Here is a 23455-nt window from a genome sequence, read left to right as displayed (position 1 = left end):
GGCAGCGGTTGGTGCTAGGAGGAGGGAGAGACATCAAAAACCAAGAAAACATGCACAAATGGTTTTCTCCTTTCTTCTAGGTCTTCTGTTATCAGTAAAGGGAAAACCTCTATACAGGATAGTCAACAATAAAGCCAACCTGTTGGTAACAAGCATTCTTGACCACAAAATATATTTACCAACACCGATAGCATTGGCAGGTCAAAAACAGAACCAAGGATTCTGGGGAAAAAAAAGGGCCACTTAACAACGGCATTACAGGTAAAATACGTATGGCCATTAGAAACCAGGATCCTGTTACCTGCGAAGAAGGAATCTTTTTTAGACACATGCTTTAGGTTAGTTTCTCATGTCACTGGGACTCCCATTCCCTTCCATTTCCCCTTTTCTAGTTTCATTCTTTCCCATTCTGACTTTTAAAAAAAGTTCTGCAGTGCCTAAGTAGTTTATGAGTGAGCATTTTAATACAGTACTTGTAAATACCTTTAGCCATAACCTGTTTGGGGTCCCTAAAATTGCTTTGTGAGGAAATGTTTGACCTTCTGGAACACTGACCTAACCTGGTTTACTGAAGTCATACCATGTTACAGCCATAAGGCCTTTTTGATTTTTGTAAATGAAGAAAACAGGGACAAGAGGGGTTGATTCATTCATGGTCAGTCTAGTGGCTATAAAGCAGATAGTCACCTGAATCACAGGGGACTACTCTTTCCATCCCACTATGCTGCCCCTACCAGACTGGATTAAAAAGACTTGTTTTGGGAATGGAATGCTCGCCAAGGTTGTTAAAAAAGAAATCCTAAGGCCCTGAATGGGCTTCCCTGGTGGCTCAGACGGTAAAGAATCCGCCTGCAATGCAGGGGACCTGGGTTCGATCCCTGGGTTGGGAAGATCCCCTGGAGAAGGAATGGCTACCCACTTCAGTATTGTGGCCGGAAGAATTCCATGGACAGAGGAGCCTGGCGGGCTACAGTCCATAGGGCTGCAGAGTCAGACACGACTGAGCGACTTTCAGAAAAAAAAAAAGGCCTTGAACCAGTGTTTATCTAGGAAATTGGCAATCTCAAATCATATTCCTTTGTGTGTTGAGGGACAGAGGAGAAATCAGATTCAGTTTGTACTATAGCTTTTATTTTTCCCTTGTTATCGCTCCTCAGTTACCTGAGCTGATTTAGTGGAGCTCAAACACCTGTCTTTGGGATCCACGTGTGTTTCTAAGAACATTTCTATCACTCATCAGTGCTTATCCAACCACATCTTGGTTCTTCATTCAAGGTTATTTTCTCATTTTATTCTGTTTAAGTCTGTGAAACCTAGTAATCAGCCAGAATCCACAGTATTAGTAGTGAGCAGTGTTCTGCTGTGGCAGGAGGACATATATACTGGTTTATCTGGTGGTCTGGCCACAGACTGCTAGGCTTCCTCCTGGTAGCTGCTGCTGTTCCTTAGCTGATTCCAAGAGTGCTTTAAGCTTGGCACCCAGGAGTAGGGTTTCTGCTTACAGCTCTGGCTGAAGGCACCTATATTCCACTGACCTTCTCTGCAAGTACTTAAGAACTAGTCACTCAATGACTCCCTGAAGATTTTAGCCCTTCTTGGAGATGGGACTGATGTTCTTGCCCAGAATATGCTGAGTTGACTAAAGCAGCCTCAGAAGAGTGGCTTCTATTTTCACACACGCAGTTGAAAACAGTTTTTCAACAATGACTGTGATAAAAACAAAGTATTAGAAGTGGCCACTCAGACTCCACTTTGGGTGGCACTAAAATTTAAAAATTTTACTATTTTGTGAGGTCCCAAAGTCTTAACATTTCCAAACCGACAAACCTCTATCAATAAAATAGCATAAAGTATTACATTGTGAAATAAAAATTATTGTGTAACCCTGTTGTCTCATTTGAAATTTTTAGTATCTCCAGTTTTTCTTTGTTGACAGTACAAAATTCCCACCTGTCCCCTGAGATTTTGATTTTAAAATGTTTTATGAAATGGTTTTAATATCCTTCTATCTGATAAAATAGAAAGCTGCCATCTATCTTGGTTCTAAAAGTTTAAAAATGTTACTATTTTGTGAAATCCCCAAGTTTTAAGAAACCACATTGGAGACGTTCAGCACAATACAACTTAATATAAAGTTTTACTCTTGGAAAACTGGAGCTGAGAACTAAGCTCCTTTAAAAACTCATTCAGTGGGAAGCAGCGATCTGGACAGCCAATCAAAACACCTGAGGTTTCCAGCCACCCTAGTCCATAAGGTCATACACAACTTAGACATTCCTTTGGTTATTGGGCACTGAAATTTCTGAGATAGATGAGGGTTAGCTACTTTCTTTCAGTCGCTGTAACCGAATTAGAAAGAAAACAAACAAAACCAAGCCCAGCTCAAACTCTCCCACATATAAATTTTAATAAATGTTCATTAGGTAAGCAGAGTTTCTGCTACCGGCTCTGGAGGTTCAGTAATGCCTTACCTCCATGTGTTGGCATTCACCCATCACTTTGCATTAAAGGTCCACTTAAGGCAAACCTGACAGTATTCCAGAGATGGGACTGTCCTAATCCAGTCAGCAACAAGCAACAGGAATCCCTGGACAAATGGCAGGAAGTAAAAGTCAAGCCTCAGGCACGAGTCCTAGGGGTACAGACTACAGGCCTCACTGGATTTTTTTCTGTAAAGGGATGGGGAACTACTCTGAAATAATTTAGTTCACATCTCCTGAATACCTCTAGTTTTAACAGTGAGAGCCACTACTATTAACTAGGAGTTACATCCAGTCAACGAGCTATAAATTTCAAAAAGATAACCTACTTCAAACATTTACTCTTTTATTGAGGCTTCTGAAGTGACTGAGATATGGATGCCAGGAACACCCATGCCAGCTGCCTGGGGCATTTCTGATTAGAGGTTGAGCTGTCCACTGCTGGGGCAGGAAAACCCACGGCAGAGCTGCTAACTGCTGCAGGGGAGCATGTATAACCCGACACGTGTATAAAAATGCTATGACTACAAACTCAGGAAAAGAGAAAATACTACTTCCCAATTCCTCAGGACCCAACAGATTTTGTTTCAGGTGGGGACAAGAGCCAGCTGTATGAAGGAAAGGGGAAAAGGGAGTCTATGTAGTTCTGAACCCCCCCACCCCAAGCTGTAGGGGCTGCCACATGCTGCCCTTTCAGCAATGGTAACTAATGCTTAGCAGGACTTCAGAGTATCACAGAAACTGTGTGGCTTCTTGTAAAAAAAACAAAACATATTACAAGACATTTTTATTACGACAGTAAAATTTAACATTTTTGTTTTGAATCATTCCATCAGTTCTAGGTGGAAGCACATCATAAGTAGGGAATAAACTAACTAAAAATAGAAAAAAATAGCTACTCTAAGTACAATTTTATTAGAAAGACTATGAGGTAAACTTCAGAAAGGCAAAGCTAAATCTTAGTCTTTTGTGACACGTGAACTCAAATTATAGTCACCAAAGCATCTGCGTTGCCCAAGGAAGTGCTCCCCCCAGTGGTCTCTCATAGGAACTTGAACAAAGTTAGGCTAGCAAATTAGGGAGTCAAACAGAACACACATAACTAGAAAATTCTTTATTAAAACATATCTTGATGTTACAGTGACTGAGAAAGAATTAAACTTATTAGCTCCTGAATTCTAAGTAACTCAATATATGTTCAGCTGAAATAGTCTTAAATGTGCAAAAATGTCAGTCTTATTTAATCATAGGTCCAACTTTCATAGTGACTAACAATCTGAAAGTGGAGGTCCTTTTATCTGATGAATATTTACTCTATCCTGGCACTATTTTAGATACTAGACATGCCAATGGAAAAAAACCAAGTAACTGTCCAATTTTAAATTGAAAGGAAAGTTGTAATCCTTGAAATGTTTACTGATTAAGTATTTTCATAATTATGTTTTAGATGTGTTTTGTTCTTAACGCTTATTGAGACAAAAAAAAAAAATCTGGACATTTGGCAGATTCGATCATTTCCTTCTTGAACACATACTGTAACTTTACAAACTCCAATGACTTTTATACCAGCTGGGCATCCCGAGATTGCCTTGAGAGACTTAACTAGTTATCAGGCATTCACCCTGGGCTAGATACCCAGCACTGCACGAGTCATACAGGTACCTAGGAGCAGTGCCTATGTGCCCACCCACTGAGATATGCCTTGGTTTGGTTGAGAAACTTATTTCCAAAAAAAAAATTTTGTTTCTGGTTACAGTAGGTCTTCGTCGCGTGCAAGCTCTTCTCTAGTTGCAGAGCACGGGCTCTAGGGCACATGAGCTCAGCAGCTGCAGCTGCCAAGCTCTAGAGTACGGGCTCAGCAGCTGTGGTACATGGGCATAGCTGTTCCACAGAGTGTGGGATCTTCCAGGATCAGGGATGGAACCTGTGTCTCCTGCACTGGCAGGTGGATTCTTTACCACTGAGCCACGTGGGAAGCCCTGGTTGAGGAATTCTTATAGGCAAATAGAACAGATCTCATAAGTACTTACTACAATGAATGGTTTTCAGAACAAGATGAAAATCTGTAATTCTGAAGACTGTTTTATATCATGTTCATAGATGCCTTCAAAATGTAAATAAATCATATAATTATTTAGACATGTTTGGTGACACCTAAACTTCAGAACACTTGCAAAGGCATCACCTGTAACAGCAGTCACTTCAATACAATTAAAATGCTATTTAAAAAAAATATCCTTTAAAACAGTGGTTCTCAAACTTTAGCAAGAATCAGAATGTTGGGGGTGGCGGGGGAGAAGATGGGGGAAGCTGTTTAAACTACGATTGCTCGCCCCGCCCCCAGAGTTCCTGACAAGTTTCCAGGGGGTCTAGGCATGACACTCTGAGAACCACTGCTTTATGACAGAGTCTCCAGAATTCCAACTGGGAAGTGATGTCCATATGCTATTGCTTTTTCTCATAGTAAATAAATAAAACAACATTTCTGATATGGCTTCACCAAACTTCAAATTTTTATACTCTTGGAATGTCCTACTTAAGTAGAATAACACATCAAACTTATGCACCTTGACTTATAACAATTTCCGTGAGTTCAAAAGACAGAACCACAGACTAGTCCAGTACTGGATAATCTACGACAACATCACTGACAAAACCTTCAGCAACTATCGGGAAAGGGACTGTGCTGCTCCTCCTCCCTGCTTCTTCCCCTTCGAAAATCTTAACAGGAAGTCACGGAGGGATTGCACTCAGCATGAGAACATGACCTACTACGCATGTGTACATAAATAATGCGTGAACCACCATACTGAAGACTAAGAGTCAGGAACTTCTTCATCGGGACAGCAGTAATATTCCACAAAGCATATTTGTCCATCTTCATTTCTAATCATATACTGTAATGAGAGAAATCCTCGGTTATCTGTTCGAATAGATACCTTACAAGACAGGACTAATGCCTTTGTAGAGGGTTTCAGTAAGGAAATCTTGTATCTGCAGAAAAGTAAACAAAAAGCTGTTATTTGGACACATTTAAAGCATAAAGGACAAAAGTTAGCCAAGAACTACCAAACAGCAAATATAAGAACAAAATCAAATGGCCGTCCAATTTGCTAATATTTTCTTCATTTTGAAAATTTAATTCACTATCACAATGCCAAATTCCCAAGTAAACCCAGCAACCTACTATTTATTTTTTGCTATACTTTTATCTATACATTGAAAATCTTAAAAAATTTTATTTAATAGAAATATAGTATTTAACCTCGCCTTCATCACCAAAATGGCAACCTACTGACCTGTTGACCTGGGTCTGATTGCAGTGAAATGATTCCATCAAATCAGAATCTTTGGGATAGTCAAGGTGGGAGCTTCCTGCATTCCCAAAAGTAGATAACCTATAGTAGAAAATGAGCAATTCATTTATTCATTGGTTCAACAATAAGCCACATTAGTATCCAAATAAGCAAACACTTCCTTAAGAACCTCATTCTGGTGAGCGGAACCGGTAAGTAGACAGCTGTAGACAAGGCTCTGTAACAATGACATAATAAAGATTCCTGTGGGATGCTGCAGTACAGAGCTAGCAACTAATAAATGACTTTGCAAAAAGCCAGTCACAGAAGGAATCTAGGGGGCTCTGCCTCCATTTCATCCCCTTAATATTACTTTGACATTGTCCCTCCCTCTTCCTCAAATCAGAACCATGTAACAGGAGAGTGGAGGAGTGACAGAAAACCCTGATCTATGTCAACGGCAAGCCCAGGGCCCTGCCAGCTACGTCTACTGCCACACCAAGCAATTAGGGCTTTTGTGTGTCTCAGATGCTTTTCAGGCTGTTTTATGGTTTTCTTTGCTTGGGAATATCAGTAGTTTGCAGACAATTTGTGAATGTTTATGTTTACTTAACTTACTGATCATTTGTTTTGGAAAGTGAAAGTGTTAGTGGTTCAAGTCCTGTTAGACTCTTTGTGACTCCATGGACTGAAGCTCACCAGGTTCCTCTGTCCATGGGATTCTCCAGCAAGAATACTGGAGTGGGATGCCATGCCCTTCTCCAGAGGATCTTCCTGACCAAGGGATCGAACCTGGGTATCCTGCACTGCAGACAGATTCTTTACCATCTGAGCCACCTGGAATTAACATACATGAGCACTGTAGGTGAGTGCTATATGAGCACAGTGATAAAGACCTAGGTGTTTGCTGGCTTTCCCCAGAATCCATCTTTTCTCTCTTCTAACATCACCTCTTTCTCTGAGCCATGCTGTTCATGCCCAGCCATACTGATGGTTCCCAAATCTATGTTTTTAGTCTAGACTGATCTCCTGAACTCTATACCTATCTATCCAACTACTCCTTAGTGTCACAGGCTCAGGTTTAACATATCCAGAAAAAAATATTTCAACTTCCAGTTCCCCACCACCAAATCATTTCCTGTATGGGAGATGAAAAATACCATGATTCATCTAGTCACCCATGCTGAGAGAGATCATTTAGATGGGGAGCCTCTGGAATATTCTGTTAAAAGTGCCTGGAATCTTTAATTCACATCACTGCTTAAGTAGGGTTATATTCATTTCCATTTTGATTAGCATTTTAGCCAATCTTGAGCAAATTTTTTAACTACCTAACCAATAAGGAGGAGGAAATGGAGAAGGAAATGGCAACCCACTCCAGTGTTCTTTCCTGGAGAATCCCAGGGATGGAGGGAGCCTGGTGGGCTGCCATCTATGGGGTCGCAAAGAATCAGACACGACTGAATTAACTTAGCAGTAGCAGCAACCAATACGAAAAGCCTGCAGTTCTTCTAAAGTAGATACAAAAAGAATAATTACACTTCTTATACCATATGTATTTAACTCCTTTAATATTCTGAAGTATTTCAAAAGAGTAGAAATAAATAAATTCTCTGATTTTAATCCTGAAGAGTTTTGCCATTTCATTTGTTAGGTAAAATATGAGAAGCAGCTTCACAGTTTTTGATACTATATTCCCGCTGAAAATTGTCCTCTTAGGAAGCTCACCTTGACCATGCCTCCCTAAGTACTCCTGTGCTGGTTCCCTAATCTTAATGGTATGAAATTTTCTTCTCTTTAAGGTGTTTCATGTATATCCTCATCACCTTGATTTTAAGCTTTTCCTTCCTGTAATGCTTAATGTAAATATGCACACTCTAGGTGAATGACACTTAGTGAATGAACCCTGTATAGAAAACACCTATTTCCTCCAGCATCCTGTACTAACTTGGAAAAAAGAGATACCACATGCTGTAAACACCTTTTGCAAAAGTTTAAGCCCAATTTTCCTCACAATGCAACTGATCTATAATGGTAAGTAGTACAGCACTGAAATGACTAGTTTATGAACTCAGAGATGGGGCTACTCTTCTAGAAACCAGCACTACCTATGAAGCTTTCAATAGTGAGTGAGTCTTCCTGGGTCTTCTAGTGTCCTGACACATAAAAGTATGAAGTAAGAGTAGAAGCTCGCTGAAGTTCTGAAAATTCTTGTATCCCGGGTAACAAAAACTTTGCATCCTAAGCAAATGTGTAAGCAGGTAGATGGAGTAAACTACATTAACTAGGACTGCAGGGCTTTCAAGTACCTGAAATAAGGTTTATCTGGAGACATGGTGATCTGCAGGACGTCACTCGTCATATCCAACTCGGAGAATGCTTCACGGAGCCCCTCTGACTGCAGAATAATTTTATTAATGACATTGGTGCTGCAGAAATCAAAATCCAGAGTCTCTTCAGGCTCCTGAGTATTGATTTTGCACACTGTCACCACACCTCCTTCTTCTAGAAACAGCATCAGAGGGTAACCATAACCTTGGTAACACATCCGAAGTGCAGTAAAAGTCCCTGCAAAGCAAACAAATCACACTCTGGGCTTAGTTTTAGAGCTCTGGGCTCAGCTTCTCCTCAAATCATGCCTAAAACTCAAGAATATTATACCGTGTCCATTTCTAGCATATATATATGTATATCCTTATGAGAAAGGATCACATCTTCCCTGATGATAGTTGTGTGTAGACAATTCCAAAAATAGCTGCAAAAAAACTGGGAATAAAATACTCTTTGAAATTGTTTTCCAGGTTGCAAAAAAAAAAAAAAAAAACACTTCAGAGATAGCTAGGTGATTATATATAAATATACAACTTTAGGATGGAGAATCTATACAGTCTATATTGCATGTATTAATAATAACTGTTATAGGATAGACTATGCTATTCTTGAGGGTTCAATCTGTGTTAACAATGAATTGCTTTCATATTGTCTTATGATAACATCAATGTATTCCCTGTGATAAGGACCCTCTCAACGTTTTCTACTGGGAGATAGTCTTTATATTTTACCACATCTTAAGGTCTGCTGCTAAGTCACTTCAGTCGTGTCCGACTCTGTGTGACCCCACAGACAGCAGCACACCAGGCTCCGCCGTCCCTGGGATCCTCCAGGCAAGAACACTGGAGTGGGTTGCCATTTCCTTCTCCAATGCATGAAAGTGAAAAGTGAAAGTGAAGTCGCTCAGTCGTGTCTGACCCTCAGCGACCCCATTTACTGCAGCCTTCCAGGCTCCTCTGCCCATGGGATTTTCCAGGCAAGAGTACTGGAGTGGAGTGCCATTGCCTTCTCTGTCTTAAGGTCTAATTGGGAGAAAAAGGGTGATTAATGGAGGTTAGGGTTTTAGCTCTGCAAAACAATAAAGAGGAGAAGGAATATGACAGGACACTCGACTCCTCTTTCTTACTGGGTGGAGAACCACACTGAGGAATGGAAGAAGGCAGGTGCTTTTATGGAAAACCAGTTGGGGATCACTGCATTAGAAAATTATAATTTTAACCAATTCCAATAATAATGGAATTGTCAGTACAAAATTAAAACATATTTTCTAGAGGACCATAACTGATCCTTTCCTATGAAGTAAAAATCATCCTTCTGGGGTTTCCCTGTAGTTTTAACTATTTCTAAAAGTATATGACTATTTTAAAGAAAAGCATTTAGGAAAATAAACTTAATTTATAAATAGGGCTTAAAGAAAAAGGAGCAAATGTCAAACACAGTGAACTGGGAGTCAGGACAACTGGTATCTATTTTCTCTGCCACTAACTATAATTCTTGACAAATTAGGGAAAAGAAGCAATTAAAATATATTTCTCAATGTTAAACATATTTAAGACATGTTCAAAGTATTCTTTTGATTAGTTCAAATTTAAAATCCTAAAAGCTTTATAAATTAAAAGGTGAATGTAAATATAAGAACCATTAGCATCTACTAATATTATGAAAAATCAGAATACATGATTGTGGCAAATGAAAAACAAATTGGCAATTAATTTTTTAAACAAATGTTTATATTACTTATATTCTAATAATTTTCCTGTATTTTTCTGACCATCCAGAAATGCTTTTATGTTATTATAATGACAATAAAATAGTTCACCTGGCACAGGACTTGATCCAAAAATAGACAAACAGTCTAAAAGGACAGTTAAATTAATTCGAAAAGTAACAGACTCTTCTTGAACTCTAAACTCTTGAAATATTCCAGCCTATAAAAAAAAAGTAAATGTGAAAATGTATGTTAAAGAATGAAAATGCACATATACAATTCTAGAGCTCACTTTATGTTTTTAAAATAACAATATTGTGCTAAACCCATGAAAATAATTTCTGATTATCAAACACATCTTAAACTTTTTCAACTGAGATCCACTAGAATACTACTACTCAGTAGTTGAAGGTATAACTGATTTCAGTCTGATGCAAAACTTTATGAAAAGGTCCTTCATCTAGCTCCTTGGAGCTAAGCTATCTCCTACATGACTCTCCCTTGTCTCCTTTTTGTACCTATCAGTTGGGCTAAGGTCGTGTGGAAAAGAGCCAAACAAATTAGACAATGCATGAGTAATAACTGACTCTCAATTTCTTTTGAGGACAGGAACCATGTCTGATTAATCCCTCTATACCTGAGGTCATACTGTGCCCTTAGGTGTTCCAAAAAAATGCTAAATTAAATGTGAAATCCTATCTGAACCATACAACTATTACTTTGTAAGAACAAACAGATTATAACCAAGAAGAGGAAAAAATAATAATAGGGAAGTAGTGCAAAAGAGCATATACTACAGAAACAAATGTTGTGGGTTCTCATCCCAACTAAGCCACTCGCCAGCTATAGGACTGCTGACAAGTCACTTACATAGTATCTCAGTTTCCACAAATGTAAAATGGGAATAATAATAGAACCACCTCATAGGACTGTTGTGACTTTTTTTTAAAATTTATCAAAATACATTTATTAAAAGTATTCAAAGACCACTTCAAAGTTTAGCTGCCATCAGGACAGTTTTGGCACTCATGATGGACATTGTCATTTTCTACACAAAAGCACTCATTCTAGTACAGACACCAACTGACAGTTCAAACACAAATCGTTTCAGTTTTCGAGTTATGTGAGAAAAAGTGCTGATGATCTGTAGTTATAGGAACTTCAGTACCCTTGCTCATAGTAAACATATGTTACCTAGAACTAAAGAAACTACATCTAAACCACTGTTGTTGTGAGGATTAAAGTATTTAAACACATAAACATACAAAACACTCAGGAAAAGTGCCCACCTACAGTTTAATACATTTTAGACATTATTAACCATTATCTCTGTAAAACAGGATAGGAAAAGGATTTGTTATCAGGAGAGAAAAAGAATTCAAATAATGATATTTTGTGCTCCAACTTAAATGAGGACCCTTGGAATTCATTGAGCTGGGTGAAGAATGTCATATGTCACTGGATTAAAGGTGCCAACTTCCATACCTGAATAAAAGCATTTGCTTGTACACATTTTGCGTTTTCCACTGTAACCTTGATTCCATTTTTAGTAGCGAAACACGTGGCATGTTCTCGGAAATGAATAGCCTTCAAGATAGTGGAGAGGTTCCTGACGTTGTCAAGGCTGGCCACTAAGCAGTAATCATTCTCGTCTGGGATCCTCTGGGTTAGGAGGGGCATGGTCCACGGCGCATTCGGCCCCGAGGGATGCTCCTGATGAGATCGGACAATAAAACTCCCTGTACAGGCTGACGAGGCCCGCGATTTCAACCTGCGCTGAGCCGAGTGGAAGAAGCCTCGAAGAAGGGACTGAAACCCCACCTCTGCCACTTAACTATCTCTAACTTTGGGGGAAATTACCCTGTAAACTAGGGTTTCGTCGTCTTTAGTAAGGGGACAGTAACACGAAAAGTTACGAAGGACAGAAATACGCAACTAACACGGTCACTGGGGGTTAGTTTCGCCAAGCCAAACAGAGGCTCCGCTTCCTCAGTCAGAAAAGAGCTGTCCTTCGCCTCCAATCTTACTTCTAACAGGATATGCGCTAGGGGGGCGGGCTTGAGTCCTTGGAAGGTCCTCCAAGAGACCCAGACAACCAGCCACCACCACTCACCAGCCCACGACCCGCTTACAGACTTGTCTTGGGATCCCCAGGGCCGAAACCCTACCTTTGTGCAGCGCCCGGACGCAGCGCCTAAAAAACTGCGGAGGAAGTGGAGCGGCTCCCGCCACTCTATTCAGATATGCCGGCCACCTCGGCCACCGTCACCACAGAGATAGAAGAGGCCTAGAGAGCCGACCGGGCCGTACCATAAAGACGGAAAAGAGGCACCATAGAGCTGCAGGACTGTGGAGCTGGAGACCGGGACCATAGAGACAGGAAGGCGGAGCGACCGGCAGAGCCGGAAGGAAGGCCCAGAGTGAAGGCGCGGGGCAAGATGGCAGCGACCAAGAGGAAACGGCGTGGAGGCTTGGCGGTTCAGGCGAAAAAGCTGAAAAGAGACGCGAAAGATGGCAAGCTGCCGGCTAAGCCTAACGAAGTATCAGAGGAGGCGGCGGAAGAAGAGAAAGATCGTATCCCAGGCCCAGTTTGCAAGGTAAAGGAGGCTTTGCGGCCGCGGCTCCACGCGCTTTCGTTGTGGTACCTACCTGATTCCCGCTCGGGGGGTTTCAGAGATGCTGGGGGTGTTAAACGGGAGCTTCGTCTCGGTTCTCCCGGCGGGACCAGCTGCCGCGTTTACGTCTAACCCTAGTGCACGTGGCTGCATTCTTGGCAGGCTGCTGACTGAGCAACTTGACCGATTTCAAAGATGTTACCTGCCTCGCCGAGAAGCGACTTTCGGGGACTGTTACAGTGTTTGGTCTTCATTTCCTTCGTTTTTTGTTGTTGTCGGAGGAAGGAATTCTTCCTTAAACTTGCTTGTCTCCCTCGAGTATATATCCCTTCCAGTGATGGGATATCCAGAATATTCCCGTATTTTGAATGTTGAAGTTGGTTATGCGGTTCTTTAAAAAGCTACTGTCCTTTGGGACTATGCTTTAGACGTGATTTTTTAAATTTTACTTTTAATTGCTTTACAATGTCGTGTTGTACAGTTTTGTAATGTACAACAACGTGAATCAGCCAAAAGTACACATATAACCATTCTTTCTTGAACCTCATTCCCATTCCATCCCCAACTTGTTTGATTTGTAACTCTCAAGGGGTACGAAAAACTAGAGTAGATACTATGAGTTTTAGGTGTACTCGTCAAAGTTTTAATATGCCAAGCACTGTAAGAAGTTAAGTTTTCCGTGCTTCGGGATTGCGAGACCACTTTCTCCTAAAATGTTGGAGTTTAGAAGGAAACTAAGAACTGATACGTTCAAGTTGGTGGTTTTTATTCAGAAGAAGGTGAACACAAGTTGTTGAATCTTTCATTCATCTGAGAGCTCCTTAAGCTAGATAAAATACTGTGGAGACAGTTGGTCTGATTTAGTGATTTCCTTCTGTCCTCTCCTGCCACCTCCACCACAGCTTAGCATAGATCTGTATATACCGCGTAGTGAATGATGGGTAAATGTGGCAAGCACTGGGAAAGGAGTTAGCTTTGAGGAATGAAAGATTAGCTTGCATTCTAACCCTGATATTAATTAACGGGGACATTTTGAACTCTTCTCACTTGCAAATTAAGGAAGAAAATGTAGTTTACTTTTTGTGAAGAGTAAACTGGACTTCTTGTAGATTTTCTGTAAATGTTAGTATTTTCACTCTTCCCTTAAGGAACTAAAAAGAAATGTGATGGTATCTGTCATCTGAGTCATAATATGAAATTTTTTATTTAAGTGCAGGAGATAAACATTCCTTTAGAATAACCAGGTAAGGGATCATGAAGGATTCAGCCTTTGAATTGGATCCCAAGGTGAGGCCAAAATTTCGATGTTTAGAAATAAGAGGGAACAATATAAGTCCAGAGGGAGAGAAAAAAACTAATCAGAGGCGTTGAAGTGGATGAAGTGCTGGACTTGGGAAAAAAAAGCCAAATTGGCTAAAGTGTAGGTAGAAATATAAATGTACTTCAGAATCTAGTGTTAAGCTGTGTCATTTTGAACTTTGTTTAGAAAACCCTGGAAGATAAAGATGTGATTGGAGCAAGCAGGGGGTAGTCCACCTTGTCTATTGGAGGAGCTCTTGGTAGGGAGGACTAGCGTTTGAAGATCTGCAATTGTTATGAGATTATAAGAATCTGAACCTTGAAGGCAGTATCACTAAGAGAGGACTAAGAGTTGTTGGAAAGAGAAATTGACAGCATTTACTGGTACTTATGATATAAGGGCAAATGGAAGATTCAAAGCATGGGGGACTGAAATGATGGTGACATCATCAGAAAAATAGTAAGGATGTTTGCTAGATTTTAAGATTTGGTATCCTAAAGTTGAATTTGAGGTAAGTCAGATACTGGATTATTTGAGCTAGAAAGAGTTCCTTATCTTTCTGTAGAGTTAGTTGACAGTGAAAGCTGTGAGAGTGATTATGAGAACTGTCATAATCAGGAGGAGGAACTGGAGAAATTGAAGAAAAACGAAAGGAAGCCAAGGAGGTTTCTGGGTAGCAGCTGGGGTCAGTAAATGCTACTGAGATTGAATTAAAGGCTGAGGTCAGGATTGTTTGAGTTGCTACATGGAAGCATTTATTTTTAAACAAGATAGATTCACCATGAAGTGTTAAAATTCTCACACTTTTTTCCTTTAGGGAAAGTGGAAAAATAAGGAACGGATTCTCATCTTTTCTTCTAGAGGAATAAATTTCAGAACAAGACATTTAATGCAAGACTTGAGAATGTTGATGCCTCATTCTAAAGCAGGTGCTTTTATATCATATGTGTTAAAATTTCGTATTTGTAAACTTGCCTGTTTATATTTTCACTTCTAGTCACACTTTATTCGTTCAGCATGTCAGGTAAAGAACAACGACTTCTCAGAAGTTTTATCTGTTTATCTGCCAAGATTTTTCCAATTAATATTTTTTAGAAATTCTCTGCAAAAGTCATTAAGCATTGTCTTCTCTAAAACATTTTTTGAAAGTCCGGGAATGACTTCATTATAATGTTCTCAGAGGCCGTGAGCTGGTTTGTCCTTCTAAATGAATCGAGACTGCCATGTATTATTTTCTGCATTTAAAACAAAACAAAAAACAGTTCCTATTAAAAACTTAATGTTTATCAGGAGTATGATTTGAAGCACCTTTAAGTTGGGACTCAGTCTACTCCTAAATGCCAAGCTTTTTCTTTTATAATGGGATGTCTTACCAGCAAATGAAAAACATTTAGTAGTGGGATTTGGAACCATGACAGTGTTCTCATGCAGCTGTATTTTGTGCCTGTGTTGGGAGGTGCTTAGGTTTTAATTCTTGGTAATAACATAACAGTGTTTCTGAATAAAATAACAGTGTTTCTGAAACTGAGGTCTGTAGTTACATAAAGAGAATTTTAATTTGTATTGTTTCCCTAAGTGAGTGTTTCTAAAACCTGTGTCCTAAAATTGGTTTGTGAGAACTTTCCTGTTTTGGAAAGAGATTCATAAAATTTAGGTAATCTCATTTTATTGTGGTCTTTTTATTCACTTTTTATTTTATTATTATTCTACACTTTTATTCACTTTTTTGCAATTTTTTTTCTCTCCATATGCAGACTTGTGGTAACCTTGTGTCAAGCAAGTGTCTTGGCTCCAGTTTTTCAATGGCATTTATTTGCTCACTTTGTATCTCTGTCACATTTTGGTAATTCTTGCAGTGTTTCAAACCTTTTCATTGTTATTTTGTGATCTGTGATCAGTGATCTTTGAAGTTACTACTGTGGCTCACTGGAGGCTCAGATGATGGTTAGCATTTTTTAGCATTAAAATATTTTTAAATTCAGGCATGTACATTGTTTACATGTAATGTGTTTGTACATGTGATAGACTACAGTATAGTATAAGCATGACATTTATATGCACTAGGAAGATGGAGGAGCCTGGTGGGCTGCAGTCTATGGGGTCACGAAGAGTTGAACACAACTGAGCGACTTCACTTTCATTTTTTACTTTCATTCATTGGAGAAGGAAATGACAGTCTACTCCAGTGTTCTTGCCTGGAGAATCCCAGGGACGGGGGATCAATGGGGTAACAGAGTCGGACACGACTGAAGCAACTTAGCAGCAGCAGCAGGAAATCAAAAAAATTTATGACTTGCTTTCTTTCAATATTCTCTTTATTATGGTCATCTGGAACTGAACAGGCAGAATCTCTGAGGTATGCCTGCACGCAAAGAAACACTGCCTAGATCTTTATATTTCCTGAGGACTATTTTCAGTCACTCCTTTTTGCATTTCAAAAGAACAAGATTTTTAAAGAGGTCATGTGTCTTCAGCTCTAATCATTTTGAAGATCAGTAAATCTCATTTAAACTGAAAATTATAAAGATACTTATTTTCTAGAAAGTATGAGTGATTTGAAGTAGCTTTGAAATCTTTTTAATTGTTTTTTTTCTTTTTACAGATACTAAAATGGATCGTAAAGATAAGTTATTTGTGATTAATGAGGTAATTTAAGAAAGTAAAGTAAAATATTCTAGCAGCACTATCTAGAAGCAATATTTTAGAACATGAGAAGTTGATCATTTAAAAAGTCAGTTATCCAGTGACTTAAGTTGTTTTGTATAAGACATGCAAATTTTATGAACTTTAATTATGTACCTTCTAAATTTTTTTATAGTACTCATTGTCTATTTCACACAGTTTAGTGCTTCAGTATGTATTATTTCTTGGTCATTCTTAAATTTGTTTTCTTTCAATAAGCATATTGAGGAAAGTATTTTGCTAGTATTAAAAGCAGTGCATATGATACTTGCTCTTAAGGTATTATGGACTAGTAATAGGTTAAAATTTCAAAGTAGTGTTGAAGACTAAACTTTAATTTTTAAAGCAAATTTTTTAAAACTTAGAATTGTTTTAGATACTTCTTTCTAGTTATTAGAAAGGCTTCTGTTATTCATTTAGCATAAAATTTTGAAGCCCTGTTCTATCATGGGATTATTCTATAGAAACTGTTAAAAGAAATGCCCCTGTCATCATGGAACTTACATTCTAATGAGGGAGTCAGGCCCCTAATAGGTAGTATAATTTCAAGTGAAGATAGGAGACATAAACAGGATCTAGACTGCAGCAACTAACGCTCACAACTTAGCACGTAGTTCTATTTATTCCAAGAAAGTAAGCAACAAAAGCATTGAATTGATGAATTCTTTAAGCCTCAGGTAGTGTATATATATAGTGTGTATATATTAATTTATAAATACTACAATAATAAAGGACTTGATTCCCTTATTGCTTTTGTGCATTTCTCACTTGTGACTTTATAAATCTTTAAGACGTTGACGTTTACTTCAACTTGAAATAGGTTTTGTATACTCCTTAGTGATTTTATAGAACCAAATCACAGAAATGGTAGTACAGATGAGGAAGAAAAAACATAAATTTCTTGAGCTTAAAATAGAACAGCAAAAGAGTTAAATATCAAAGTAATGGTTATAAAGGATGTTTTTGGTTCTTTAAGGACTGTTTCTGCAATTGGTGAGGTTGTAATATGCTGTATTCCTGGGGTTGTTTTTGATCTTGGTAGTTTGTACACAGGAATATGGTCAGAAGAAGAGGTTCCCCAAGGGAGGCCAGTTAAAATGCTAGACCAGAAATAGTAGCTGTTTCTGGTGGGCAGAGCATAGTTTACCTTATGCAGAAAATCTAAACATTTCTGCAAATAAATCTACTTTGATTTAGACCTTTGTAACCTCTTAACCTGCTGAAGTATTCTTGGAGGAATCTGAATATTCATTCTTTGCTTTAGAGCTTAGTTTTATTATGTACTTCATTTTTCTATACTTTGCTCCATTTAGGTTTGTGAAATGAAAAACTGCAATAAATGTATCTATTTTGAAGCTAAGAAAAAACAAGATCTCTATATGTGGTAAGAGAATATATATTTTTTTTAATTTTTTAAATTATGAAAGTATAACACATTTACAGGAGACTTGGAAAATAAAAGTTATAGTTCTAAATATATTGCAATTATTTTTTAGTAGATTAATTATGACTTTTAGTTGGAGTTTCAATATCAAACTCTCAAAAATTAATAGAGTGAATAGACAGAAAAGTAGAAGAATATAGTGGACCTGAAAAGCACTGTGAACCAGTTCAATATAATTAAGATTTATCCAGTTTTCACACAACAGCAGGATACAAATTGTATTCAAGTTCCCAGAGACTATAAACCAGGAGACACTGGAACATATCTAGGGATGTACAACAAATGCAAAAATTCCATGGTCTAAAGGTATTGAAATCATAGAGTCTTTTCTGTCAAAACTGTGAAATTATGTTAGAAATCAATATTGAAAGAGAATATATTAAATAAATTTGGGAATATGTGGATACTGTTAGCACTCTATGGTATCTTTTCTTTTTTTTAAACTGTGCATTTTATGTTTCTGACTGCACCGTGTGGCATGTGGGATCTTAGTTCCCAGACCAGGGATCAAACCTGTGCTCCCTTGCATTGAAAGTACAGGGTGTTAACCACTAGACCACCAGGGAAGTCTCTGTGGTATCTTTTAAATTGAGCTGGTAGTAAGCTTTTACTACATTCTAAATTCTAATTAGTTGAAAAAGCTTCTTTTATATTTTTTAGGCTTTCAAATTCACCTCATGGACCATCTGCTAAATTCCTTGTTCAAAATAGTAAGTTGACTCAATTTAAATTTTTTTGTGAGAAAATTAAAAATAATCTTTTGGGATAATTGTGCCAAAGTTATAACTGTTTTTGTTGTTATAATTTTTCTAGTTCATACCCTAGCTGAGCTAAAGATGACTGGAAACTGTTTAAAAGGTTCTCGGCCCCTCTTGTCTTTTGACCCTGTAAGTTTCTCATTCAGTTTATGAGGTTTAATTTTCTTACTGTGCATGGTTGTGTTTTTTTGAGTGGATATAGTTGTATAATTCAGTTTAGTTAATAAAACACAATTTTAAGCACAATTAATGTTGTCAAATAATATGTTCACTTTATTCTTACAGGTTTTTGATGAATTACCACATTATGCTTTGTTAAAAGAGCTCTTAATTCAGGTAAATATCTTTACTAGAAACTGTTTTTAGTAAAATATTATAAATAAGTGTCTTCCTTTTAACTTTATCTAAAACACACATGGTATGTCATAGAGTACAGAACTAACGTGTCCCTTTTTCCACTAGATCTTCAGTACACCACGGTATCATCCCAAAAGCCAGCCATTTGTGGACCATGTGTTTACATTCACCATTTTGGATAATAGGATATGGTTTCGGAACTTTCAGGTTAGCTTATATTTTTAATTATATAAGTTAGGATATATAGTGTTTATGATATAGAATAGGCAAATGATACTCTTTTTCTCTTACATAGCTTTCTTTTCCCTACAGACTTGTAGTAAATAACCCCTATTTCATAACCTAAGTTCATGGCTATCAGCTGAGTATGGATTTTCTCACAAGTCACTAGACATTGAGTAAAATATAAGTTTCTCTCCTAAGAGGTTAGAGTCTGCTGGGGCTGGGGTGTGGTTTTAGACTTAGAAAAACATAGCCCCCGTAGAAAACATTTAATGAGAACTATCAGATGAGTCATACAGTGATTGATTCAGGAGGAGAGGTGGATGAAAACAGCAAGACAGAATTTCAGACAGCGTGTGAAATAAACTGGGCTTTTTTCTGCTTGTGTTAAGCAGAAAAGATGTGAGTTAAACATATCCCCTTCTTAACCTCTGAATGTAGCCCTACCTTAAGCAAAAAATAGTAATATTTTTGGTTCAGAAGTTGCTCCTTAATTCCACAGTCAGTAGCCATTCAAAAATAAATTTTGCCATATACCCTTTTATATGCCTTTTAATCTAATTTGAATTAGATTTATAAAAACAACTCAAGGATTGATTTAAATTTTGAAAGAGTGCCCCATAGGGTGCTTGAATACATTTTGTTCTCATGGTTGCAGTTTTAAATATTTGACCAGTTTTGCAAGAAGACATGTGTTGTGAGAAGCTAGATACAGACCAGATTGAAATGACTCAATTTTAAAGACACACTGAAAAGACATTTATATTTTCCTATGGCAGCTACCTGTAACCAGTGATATATTTCAGAAAATATTGATGATTTGGCATTTGCCAAGTTTCCCTTCCACCTTAACTTTATTGGTTGTTAGTTCTTTTAAGCACATTTGTAATGAGGATATAGCCCATGTACCATTTAGAAGTATTTTATTCAAATCAAAATGAAATGTTTCCTTTTTTTAATTAAAGATCATTGAAGAAGATGCTGCTCTTGTAGAAATAGGACCCCGTTTTGTCTTAAATCTTATAAAGATTTTCCAGGGAAGTTTTGGAGGACCAACTTTGTATGAAAATCCTCACTACCAGTCACCAAACATGGTAAGCTGTTTCTGTTCACTGGTCCTTGATGTCCTAAAACTTTTGGGCCAAAGTAATTCTGTCAAATAAGTGTTCTGTTAACTGTGAAACTGAATTTAGTTTTTGCTGCATCCAGTCTTACAGATTACTTTTTTTTTGATGATGCAGGGTAAAGGGAAGTAGGTTTCATAAGTGAATGTCCTTGCCATGTATAAAATGTTTATTTTTATTCAAAAGCACCTTTCATATTTTTTTTGTTTCTAGCATCGGCGTGTCATAAGATCCATCACAGCTGCAAAATACAGAGAGAAACAGCAAGTGAAAGATGTGCAGAAGCTGAGAAAGAAAGAACCAAAGACTATTCTTCCCCATGATCCCACTGCAGATGTTTTTGTTACTCCGGCTGAGGAAAAGCCAGTAGAAATACAGTGGGTGAAACCAGAGCCAAAAGTCGATTTGAAAGCCAGAAAGAAAAGGATTTACAAAAGACAAAGAAAAATGAAACAGAAGATGAGCAGTGGGAATGCAAAATGAATCAATGGAGAACTAATTTGATTTCAGTTGTTTTATATTTATTTTGTGTTCAGTGTGTAAATACTTTTGTTATTTGCGATGACCTTACATCTAATTAGTGTGACATTTAAAAGAAAAAGCTTAAGATTTTGTGACTTTGCTCCGGTTTGGTCTGTGTTTTTCTAAATAAAATATCACCAGAACTCATCACCTAATTTCTGTTTTTCTTTTTCAAGCTTTACATATTACTAAAAACCTAGCACACTTAAGGTTTAGGCCTACTGTCTTGAATTAAAATTTTCAGTTTATTAAAGCTGAAATTCAGGCAGATTTACTGGATTGTTATTTTATGTAAAACAGTATTAGGCACTTTGAGGGCATCGTTTCAGATGGTACAGTGAGGGTAGAGTGCTAGCAGGGGAAAGCATCTTACTGAAGTTTGAGTCCCTGAGTCACAAGGCATGGAAAGAGCCAACTTCTCTTGTTTACTTACCTTGAAAAAATATGAGAAAGATATTTAGATTTTGCATAAGTTGATATATGTATTGAAAGTGTTTTGTAGATTACAAATTTAATTTAGAAGCAGTGGGTGCAAATTACTTAACAGTAAAAGGAAGAAAAACGGAACAGTCAGGGCACCAGAACATGTGAATTTTTCCTGTTACGAAAGAACTTTATTTGAAGCAGAGAGCACTGGGCTTATCACCCTGAAGAACGATTAGTAATAGGATTCTGGGTGCAAGTAGCTGGGGACAGGGTAGGGCCATGCATGTGGGGTTTTGTCACTTTTTTCCTGCTAATCATTTTCCCCTCCTTGCTCTGCAACATTAGTAATTGCACAGTGTTCTACTCTGCCATACCTCAGCAGTCCCTTGTTGGATATGTATTTCAGTTTTATCTTTTCTGGTATAGATGCTTGCAGCAAACATTCTATAGATATTTTGTACAATATATGTAGTTAAGAACCCTGGTCAAAAGTTAGAAACTTGTTCCTCTAAATATTGTACCTCACCAGAGGTTAGTGTTCATTTCCTTGTACCTTGCTAATGGTGAGAGAATCTTTGTCAATTTGATAGGTAAAAAATATGAATACTGTGTTTTGGCTGGGTATTGGTTTTTCTTTTGTGACTAATACTGTTTTTGTGTGGTAGTTACATGACTTTGTTGGAGAAGGAAATGGCAACCCACTGCAGTATCCTTGCCTGGAAAATCTCATGGACACAGGAGCCTGGTGGGCTGCAGTCCATGGGGTCGCAAAGAGTTGGGCACGACTGAGCAACTAATGCTTACTTCGGGGGAAAAAGCCGTTATTTAAGCAATTGTATATAGGATGAAAATAAGATTCTTGTAATCATTTATGTGGATACCTCATTTGAATGAGAATTTCTCAAGTCTATGTTCATTTAGAAGTCAACCTGTTTAGATCTTCCTTTAGGCTGAAATTGATACAGTGTAATTGTCTTTAAATTTTGATACAGTATTACAAGCAAAAATGGATCCTCTTTCCCTCAGGGGTAAAAAGAGGCAAGTGACTGAGAAGTAGCAAAACCAGATGGAATTGGAGAAAGCAAAAAGTCTTTTTTTTGTTCACTTTACTCCCCTTTCCTAATTCCATTCAGTTCAGTTCATTCAGATAGGGAAATGTCCTGTTTTTCTTGCACTCAAACTTCTCAATCTTCCCTATTATCATTTATAATTCAAGACCATATATTATTTTTGTTCTTTGGAAAAGAGGCTAATGTATGAATTTTTAGTAGTGAGTTGGTTGGACAGGGTTTGTGCCTAGAAACTTGAGAGTTAAGAGTTGGTTTGTATTGATTGTGCAGAGGGCAGGATGTTAGGAAAGAAAGGGGCAACTTCATAGACTTTGGGTACCCTCATCCTGTACAAGAGAGATTTGTTAGCAACAGAGCCAACCTTTCTAACCATCTGTGGCTGACAGTCTAACAACTGATAGGTAAACATTCCAGGTTCCAGTGAAATATATTTGAACAGTTGTAGGGATCTTTCATCCCATAATACAGTGTATCAGTTACATCAACAAAAACCTGCTGGTTAAATACTATCCCTTAGCTGTATTTTCTTTTTTTTTTTTTTGGTGGCACCTCTTTTCTTGTGGCTTCAGCAGTACATGAATCGTGAACTTCCAGATGTTAAAGCTGGTTTTAGAAAAGGCAGAGGAACCAGAGATCAAATTGCCAACATCCCCTGGGTCATCAAAAAAGAGTTCCAGAAAGACATCTATTTCTGTTTTATTGACTGCAAAAGCCTTTGTGTGGATCATGATAAACTGTGGAAGATTCTGAAAGAAATGGGAATACCAGACCACCTGACTTGCCTCTTTAGAAACCTGTATGCAGGTCAGGAAGCAACAGTTAGAACTGGACATGGAACAACAGACTGGTTCCAAATGGGAAAAGGAGTATGTCAAGGCTGTATATTGTCCCCCTGCTTATTTAACTTCTATGCAGAGTACATCATGAGAAACGCTGGGCTGGAGGAAGCACAAGCTGGAATTAAGATTGCTGGGAGAAATATCAATAACCTCAGATATGCAGATGACACCACACTTATGGCAGAAAGTGAAGAAGAACTAAAGAGCCTCTTGCTGAAAGTGAAAGAGGAGAGTGAAAAAGTTGGCTTAAAGCTCAACATTCAGAAAACGAAGATCATAGC

At 38.0% G+C, this 23455-nt stretch overlaps 3 protein-coding genes across 6 annotated transcripts in view; 2 read left to right on the top strand and 1 right to left on the bottom strand.

Moving 5' to 3' along the window:
- TTC23L (tetratricopeptide repeat domain 23 like) overlaps positions 1-1883 on the top strand; it is a 75728-nt gene extending 73845 nt beyond the window's left edge. For all 3 annotated transcript variants that reach the window (XM_042233889.2, XM_060400548.1, XM_012097099.4), the window contains exon 13: positions 81-1883. The gene's annotated coding sequence lies outside the window, so the exon portion shown is untranslated. The remainder of the gene's footprint in view (positions 1-80) is intronic.
- A 1371-nt stretch (positions 1884-3254) lies between these two features.
- RAD1 (RAD1 checkpoint DNA exonuclease) lies at positions 3255-12201 on the bottom strand. Of its 2 annotated transcripts, none has more exons than XM_042233890.2 (6): positions 12126-12201; positions 11301-11528; positions 9927-10035; positions 8086-8344; positions 5780-5878; positions 3255-5474 (listed from the first exon to the last, which is right to left on the bottom strand). In XM_042233890.2, the coding sequence occupies exons 1-6, from the start codon at positions 12126-12128 to the stop codon at positions 5297-5299; spliced, it is 876 nt and encodes a 291-aa protein (XP_042089824.1). In that variant the 5' UTR covers positions 12129-12201; the 3' UTR covers positions 3255-5296. The 2 variants fall into 2 exon arrangements, with proteins under 2 accessions (XP_042089824.1, XP_027835929.1); XM_027980128.3 differs by lacking the exon at positions 12126-12201 and adding an exon at positions 11984-12030.
- A 31-nt stretch (positions 12202-12232) lies between these two features.
- Positions 12233-20986, top strand: BRIX1 (biogenesis of ribosomes BRX1). The gene is made up of 10 exons (XM_004017057.5): positions 12233-12412; positions 14548-14659; positions 16333-16376; positions 17726-17796; positions 18517-18566; positions 18670-18743; positions 18900-18950; positions 19077-19178; positions 20159-20287; positions 20531-20986. Exons 1-10 carry the CDS (start codon positions 12254-12256, stop codon positions 20798-20800), a joined length of 1062 nt encoding a protein of 353 aa, XP_004017106.1. The 5' UTR covers positions 12233-12253; the 3' UTR covers positions 20801-20986.
- The last annotated feature ends 2469 nt before the right edge of the window (positions 20987-23455 follow it).

This window comes from Ovis aries, chromosome 16 (genome assembly GCF_016772045.2).
Source record: "Ovis aries strain OAR_USU_Benz2616 breed Rambouillet chromosome 16, ARS-UI_Ramb_v3.0, whole genome shotgun sequence".
NCBI lineage: Eukaryota > Metazoa > Chordata > Mammalia > Artiodactyla > Bovidae > Ovis > Ovis aries.
The sequence above is the reverse complement of the archived record's forward strand: the minus strand, read 5'-3'. Positions and strand labels throughout refer to the sequence as shown.